Source organism: Culex quinquefasciatus, chromosome 2 (genome assembly GCF_015732765.1).
Source record: "Culex quinquefasciatus strain JHB chromosome 2, VPISU_Cqui_1.0_pri_paternal, whole genome shotgun sequence".
Lineage (NCBI taxonomy): Eukaryota > Metazoa > Arthropoda > Insecta > Diptera > Culicidae > Culex > Culex quinquefasciatus.
Window position 1 is genome coordinate 45,440,650 of NC_051862.1, and position 8,145 is coordinate 45,448,794.

Below are 8,145 nucleotides of genomic sequence, written 5' to 3' on the forward strand. Positions count from 1 at the left end.
CCGGGGTCGACGACGGCCACGGTCGTCGTCGGTAGCTGCCGTGGCGTTAAATCGCGATAATAAATCTTGATTCTATTATTACTTATTAATTTGCCCTGGCCTGGCCACAGCCACCTTTCTTTTTTGCATACCTCTTAGAAGTGTGCGTGAGCCTCGCAGGAAATCGAGCACACACACACTAGTCAAGTGGAACGCAATTAAACTTTTCCTAATTGCTTATGAATATAAATAGCTAATTTATCAATGGGTATGTATAAATAAATAAATGTCAGTTTCGGGAAACCGCACGGGAAAAAAGTGTTTTGTGCACTTTTTTTCTCTTTTCTTGCATGGTAGAATCGAACTTAAAGAAAAGCCGACAGCAAATCGTGGTCATGTATCATATGGGAAGGAAGTTTACGGGACGAGGAATTTGTTGGCAAGGGGTCTTAAGATTACTGTTGGCGAAACTGCCAGCCCTGATACTAAAGAGGTTGTCGGAAACCCCTCGTCGGATAACCGTCGCATCACCCCTACCAGTGCCGAAGAGAAGTGTCAACGACGATCGAGCCGATTGGCAAAGCAGGGGAAAATTTAGAAAAACTTGAAAGTCATCCCGCTAGCAAGTCACGCCGACGTCGGGTAGTACGAAAAGTAGTAGATTATTTAGTTGTAGCCGAATTTATCTAAATTATATCGGGCACCTGTACGCTTAAAGCGCGAGCTCGATTATACGATTGTAAGTCTGAATTTGAAGCGCACAATTTCCTAAGTTACTGATAAAAATAATCGATCACTTATATCTAGGTTAGATCAGGCATTATTCGGTGGAGTGCTGGGCAAGCGGCACAAGTCTTGAACTAAATTCTATCCCATCGTAAGTTTATTTTTTCCACGCGAATAAGCAGTAATTAAATACTTATTTTCTATCAGCACATGCACTAATCCCTGCCACAGACAGGCCCACAAAGGTTGATCGACGAAGAAATAATTAGTTAGTTGGATTACATTTGTGACCAGGGGAGACCAATTGTAAGTGGAGTTGTTGAACTATATTGAACTGATCACTAATCGAACAATAAATTTACAGCTTGAAGAGCGTAAGCGCAATACGAAATCGTGCGTTTCTGTCGAGAGGTCCCACAAATCCAACAATTACAATGCCCAAATTTATTTAAATTCAATTAAATTCAAAAACAAAAAAAAACAAAAACAAAAAAACAAAAGCAAAAAACAAAAAACAAAAAAACAAAAGCAAAAAACAAAAAACGAAAAACAAAAAACAAAAAACAAAAAACAAAAAACAAAAAACAAAAAACAAAAAACAAAAAACAAAAAACAAAAAACAAAAAACAAAAAACAAAAAACAAAAAACAAAAAACAAAAAACAAAAAACAAAAAACAAAAAACTAAAAACTAAAAACTAAAAACAAAAAACAAAAAACAAAAACTAACTTAATCCACCTGTGTGGTTGATGCCTTCCTCACTTTTTACCAACAATGGGTAATATGAGTGGTTTGGACAAATATTTCAGCTATTTTTTTAGGTCCAGAAAAATAAGTACACAGATATAACTTAAGTTGTCATAACTCGAGACAGGGTTGCCAGATTTTCTATTATGCGGACTCGTTGGAAAGGTATCATGATTACCAAACCAACGATGGGTTGGATGATGGTTCCGGACATCGTTTACATGCATTTAAGTGAGATCCGGCTTCAAAAAAGTACATAAATATCACTTAAGTGATCATAACTCGAGACAGGGTTGCCAGATCTTCGATGTTGTGGACTCGTTGGAAAGGTCTCTTGATTACCTAACCAACGATGGGTCGGATGATGGATCCGGACATCATTTACATACATTTAAGTGAGATCCGGCTTCAAAAAAGTACATAAATATCACTAAAGTGGTCATAACTCGAGACAGGGTTGCTAGATCTTCAATGTTGTGGACTCGTTGGAAAGATCTCTCGATTACCTAACCAATGATGGGTCGGATGATGGATCCGGACATCGTTTACATGCATTTAAGTGAGATCCGGCTTCAAAAAAGTACATAAATATCACTAAAGTGGTCATAACTCGAGACAGGGTTGCCAGATCTTCGATGTTGTGGACTCGTTGGAAAGGTCTCTTGATAACCTAACCAACGATGGGTCGGATGATGGGTCCGGACATCATTTACATTCATTTAAGAGAGATCCGGCTTCAAAAAAGTACATAAATATCACTAAAGTGGTCATAACTCGAGACAGGGTTGCCAGATCTTCGATGTTGTGGACTCTTTGGAAAGATCTCTTGATAACCTAACCAACGATGGGTCGGATGATGGATCCGGACATCATTTACATACATTTAAGTGAGATCCGGCTTCAAAAAAGTACATAAATATCACTAAAGTGGTCATAACTCGAGACAGGGTTGCCAGATCTTCAATGTTGTGGACTCGTTGGAAAGATCTCTCGATAACCTAACCAATGATGGGTCGGATGATGGATCCGGACATCGTTTACATGCATTTAAGTGAGATCCGGCTTCAAAAAAGTACATAAATATCACTAAAGTGGTCATAACTCGAGACAGGGTTGCCAGATCTTCGATGTTGAGGACTAGTTGGAAAAGTCTCTTGATAACCTAACCAACGATGGGTCGGATGATGGATCCGGACATCATTTACATACATTTAAGTGAGATCCGGCTTCAAAAAAGTACATAAATATCACTAAAGTGGTCATAACTCGAGACAGGGTTGCCAGATCTTCAATGTTGTGGACTCGTTGGAAAGATCTCTCGATAACCTAACCAATGATGGGTCGGATGATGGATCCGGACATCGTTTGCATGCATTTAAGTGAGATCCGGCTTCAAAAAAGTACATAAATATCACTAAAGTGGTCATAACTCGAGACAGGGTTGCCAGATCTTCGATGTTGTGGACTCGTTGGAAAGGTCTCTTGATAACCTAACCAATGATGGGTCGGATGATGGATTCGGACATCATTTACATTCATTTAAGTGAGATCCGGCTTCAAAAAAGTACATAAATATCACTTAAGTGGTCATAACTCGAGACAGGGTTGCCAGATCTTCAATGTTGTGGACTCGTTGGAAAGGTCTCTTGATTATCTAACCAACGATGGGTCGGATGATGGATCCGGACATCATTTACATACATTTAAGTGAGATCCGGCTTCAAAAAAGTACATAAATATCACTTAAGTGGTCATAACTCGAGACGAAACGAAACTATTGGCACTACGCCCCCCGGGGCATGGCCTTCCTCTAACGTGGGATTTCTGCTCCAGCGCCTCTGACGAGACAGGAGAAACCGGGACCGACGTTTTACTTCACCATCCGATAGAAGCTCAGTGGATAAGGCGGGAATCGAACCCGCGTCTCATAGCATCATCGGGATCGGCAGCCGAAGCCGCTACCCCTGCGCTACGAGACCCACAACTCGAGACGAGACCCATAACTCGAGACAGGGTTTCCAAATCTTCGATGTTAGAGACTCGTTGGAAAGATCTCTCGATAACCTAACCAATGATGGGTCGGATGATGGATCCGGACATCGTTTACATGCATTTAAGTGAGATCCGGCTTCAAAAAAGTACATAAATATCACTAAAGTGGTCATAACTCGAGACAGGGTTGCCAGATCTTCGATGTTTTGGACTCGTTGGAAAGGTCTCTTGATTATCTAACCAATGATGGGTTGGATGATGGTTCCGGACATCGTTTACATGCATTTAAGTGAGATCCGGCTTCAAAAAAGTACATAAATATCACTAAAGTGGTCATAACTCGAGACAGGGTTGCCAGATCTTCGATGTTGTGGACTCGTTGGAAAGATCTCTCGATAACCTAACCAATGATGGGTCGGATGATGGATCCGGACATTGTTTACATGCATTTAAGTGAGATCCGGCTTCAAAAAAGTACATAAATATCACTAAAGTGGTCATAACTCGAGACAGGGTTGCCAGATCTTCGATGTTGTGGACTCATTGGAAAGGTCTCTTGATAACCTAACCAACGATGGGTCGGATGATGGATCCGGACATCATTTACAAACATTTAAGTGAGATCCGGCTTCAAAAAAGTACATAAATATCACTTAAGTGGTCTTAACTCGAGACAGGGTTGCCAGATCTTCAATGTTGTGGACTCGTTGGAAAGGTCTCTTGATTACCTAACCAACGATGGGTTGGATGATGGATCCGGACATCGTTTACATGCATATAATTGAGATCCGGATTTATGTGAAAACACATTTTTATACATAACTTTTGAACTACTTATCGAAACTTCAAACAATTCAATAGCGATGTATGGGACCCTAATCCAAGTAGAATGCAACTGGTTCGATCAAAATCGGTTAAGCCAGTGCTGAGAAAACTTGGCAAGATTTTTGAACACATACATACATACACACACACACACACATACACACACACATACACACATACACACACACAGACATTTGTTCAGTTTTCGATTCTGAGTCGATATGTATATATCTCGGATTAGTTTTCAAAAAGCCGTAAGAGCCATTGGCAAACAAAGTCCTTTTTGCATCGGTATTCGACTTTCTTACGAAAAACCAACATCAAAAATGCTCGAGATTGTTCATCTAGACGTCCTTCAAATGCCCCAAACTTAAAATGAATTAAATTTTGTTTCATTTTAGAGAAAAACGAAAATTAGTGTTAGAGGTCACGGTGGCTCTTACGGCTTTTTGAAAACTCACCCGAGATATGAAGGTGGGTTTTCGAGCTTTTAATAAAAAGTTCATTTTTAGAGCAGGATTATAGCCTTACCTCAGTGAGGAAGGCAAAAACAAAAAACAAAAAACAAAAAACAAAAAACAAAAAACAAAAAACAAAAAACAAAAAACAAAAAACAAAAAACAAAAAACAAAAAACAAAAAACAAAAAACAAAAAACAAAAACAAAAAAAAAAACAAAAAACAAAAAACAAAAAACAAAAAACAAAAAACAAAAAACAAAAAACAAAAAACAAAAAACAAAAAACAAAAAACAAAAAACAAAAAACAAAAAACAAAAAACAAAAAACAAAAAACAAAAAACAAAAAACAAAAAAACAAAACACAAATTGGGTCCTAAAATGAAGCTTAGATTGCTGATATTATTGTTTACAGCGATAAGACTTATTTTTCTTAATACAATGACCCTTTGTACGACTACAAAGAGTTTAAAATGATTTTTTTAAATCAATTTTGAAAAATTAACCTCGCGGTCCTTCTTGACAGAAAAGCTCCTACTTGACAGCTCGTTCCAAGGGGATCATAGTTGATCCATCGAAAAAATGTTGCCCTGTCATTTTTTTTTTTTTTCATTAAAATGAAAAAAAAAAAGTGATCAGAAATGGTTTTTGATCGTGTTTTTTAGCGTTGTACATAAAAATTTACATAGGGCTTTAGTACCCAATTTTCAAAACATTGAGCAGCCCCTCGACACCATCAAGTGTGTTCCTTCGACGCAAACCAACAGTGACCACCTTCGGGCGATATTGTCTATGGTTAATCTATGGGGAAACCCAAACCTGCCGCAGGCCCTTATGCATTCTAGCCTCAAACACAACTGACCAACGACTACCACCAGGGGAGGATTCAATAGTTTTTTTTTTCTGCGGTTTCTAGCTTGCTATGAGTCCCCCCGGCCAGCGCACTCTACCACTGCCGGAACGATCGCAAAGATTTGAGCTCCCAGCCCAGAATCGTCACTATCGCTGGGGAACCATCTGTGGACAGAACGCCACTGCCTCGACCCCGGGACCACCACACCGCACTGTTTTGCGGTCTTCATTTTACTACTTTGGTGTTGCTTTTCTCTTTTTTCGCTCTCTTGTCTGGATACGACTTCCAGCCTTGCACTGCGAGATTAAAACAAATGAGCGTTATTTATATTGTTGTAAATTTCTTACATTTGACTTTTTTTTCTGATCTTCTCTCATACAAATTTTCAAAGATGTGTGAGTGCGTGGAATGGGAGAAGAACCGCGGTGCGTCTCAATTCATTTCATTTCGATTTACTGCGTGGTTGGTTGTTGAGAAATTTGCGTTACAATCTGGGGTAAGCCGGGTAAACTAGGGAAAATTTATGTTTGGTAGGATAAAATAAGTGATAAAATGATATTATACATATTTTTTAAATAAATTTATTCCAATTTTATATTACAAAATTCCTCATCTTTATCAACAATCACACTTATCCAGCTCGCAGATATACCTGCTTTTGCTTCCACAGTCCACATTGTTCCACTGCGTTCCACCTGCACCTCCCGCCACCAAGCAGTGCCCAGTTCCACTTAAGTTTTCCGGTTGTCCCGCGGCAAAGTTCGTATAACCGACCCGGCCGTCAATCCGCTTGTTACCGGTGATCCACACGAAGCTTCCCGGCTTGCCGAGATCCGTTCCGGCGATCCACCACGGTCCCCGCTGGTTGATGTCCTCCTGAGCAATAGCCACCATCAGTTTGACGTCATCCAGCGCCGAATGGACCGAGGCCAGCCGGAGTCCGTGCGCTCGGCACTTGTGCCAGGCCTCGAAGAAGGTCACCGGTTCGTCGTTGTAGACAAAGTAGCGCTGGTACGAGTTGGCGAAGCCGGCTCGGGACGAGATGTCCAGTGTGGAGTTCTTGGCGGCTGAGCTGGACGCGGCCAGAACTACCAGAGCTAGAGCCAGAACTGATGAAACTGCTTGGAAAGACATTTTAAGGGTACTGATTGTTGCTTGGAAGATCCGGGCTTTTTATAGTAATTTTTGTTGACAAAATTGATGCACTGCTCAAGTATCAGTTCTATTTTTGATTTTGCAGTCACACTTCTGAAATCAATCAGTACTTAAATCGGATGTAACCAATTGAAAGTGCACTCCAGAAATCAAGTGCACTTATCTAGTAATGCTGTTATTCTTAAAATGTTTGAAGAGTGATATAAACCACTTATCAGTTATATCATTTAATGATTATGTAACATATTGCGTATAAGATATTTCATTATCATGTTATAAATTTAAATGATAAAAAAATCTTACAAAAACGCATGATTATTCATGATTCCATGATCGACTTTTCATTACTATGGAATTTTAAAGTTATATCTGTAAGCCTATACATCCAACTGATAAGCTGTCAAAGACAAACTTATCGGAAATTTGACGGGCTTTCCGGTAAAAATATGTTCCGGACTGAATAATCAAGTCAATCATATAGAAATAGCAAAACAACCACCATAAACCTATTTTTCAACATTTTTATTTTTTGATACCGCTATATCTTCACAAGGATTGGATAAAGGACAATGGTTGAGATTTTATGTTATATTGTTAATAGAATCAATTCCCATTCTCGGTTTCAGATAATTGTTATGCTTAGATCACTTTTCTAAAAAACAGTTTTAGTTAATGATTTTTTTCAATCCTGCATTTTTTGAGAAAAAACATCTCAGGATATTTCCTAAAAAAAATTAATAAAGAAAAAAATCGTAACATCCCCTTAAAATTTTACTTTAAAACTAATAAATAGAAATATTTCGTAGAAGTGGCGTGCACTTTTCATTCAGTGTATTTTTTTTAGAAAACCCGAATGTTTCATCGTCATCAAAACTGCTACTATTCAAATCTCTACGATTTCGGTCATTCGTTTTTTTGTATCTTTTAATCCAGTTGAAAGTCCGGCTGACCCAAGGAAGCCATTTAGCATCATTAGTTTGTCCATATAATTGTCCATACAAATTTGGCTGCTGTCCATACAAACATAATAAATAAAAATTAAAAAAATCTATAAATCTGTTCAAAAAATCAGTGATTTTTAATTTCACTTTTGTCACTTTATTTTCATTTGCAAAATAAACACAATTTTATTTTTTTATTTTCTTATACATTTTAGGGGACATAAAAAGCCAACTTTTCGAAAATTTACAGAATGTGCAAAAAATCTTTGACCGATTTATGATTTTTTTAATGAATTGTAATTTTTTGATAATATCAGTCGAAAAAAATTTTAACTTAATTTTTCGATGTTAAATCGAATTTTCAATCTAAAATACTTAAGTGAAATTTTTATAAAGTTATATCCATTTTTAGGTAACTTTTTTGAAACTAGTAGTTGTCATTAATTTTTAAAATTTAAAAACCTTTGAAA

At 37.9% G+C, this 8,145-nt stretch overlaps 1 protein-coding gene and 1 long non-coding RNA gene across 3 annotated transcripts; one reads left to right on the top strand and one right to left on the bottom strand.

Moving 5' to 3' along the window:
* The first annotated feature begins 600 nt into the window (after positions 1 to 600).
* On the top strand, positions 601 to 1,129 carry LOC119767893. Of its 2 annotated transcripts, XR_005277773.1 has the most exons (4): positions 601 to 718; positions 787 to 856; positions 913 to 1,011; positions 1,070 to 1,129. It is a non-coding gene; the product is annotated as an uncharacterized LOC119767893 (long non-coding RNA). The 2 variants fall into 2 exon arrangements; XR_005277772.1 differs by having other exon boundaries at positions 787 to 1,011.
* A 5,068-nt stretch (positions 1,130 to 6,197) lies between these two features.
* Positions 6,198 to 6,713, bottom strand: LOC6038730 (C-type lectin domain family 18 member C). Its single transcript, XM_001848418.2, has one exon. It carries the CDS (start codon positions 6,711 to 6,713, stop codon positions 6,198 to 6,200), a length of 516 nt encoding a protein of 171 aa, XP_001848470.2.
* Between the last annotated feature and the right edge of the window lie 1,432 nt (positions 6,714 to 8,145).

Excerpts from the sequence above, each read along its gene's own strand:
- LOC6038730 (XM_001848418.2), bottom strand. The coding sequence starts at position 6,713 with ATGTCTTTCCAAGCAGTTTCATCAGTTCTGGCTCTAGCTCTGGTAGTT.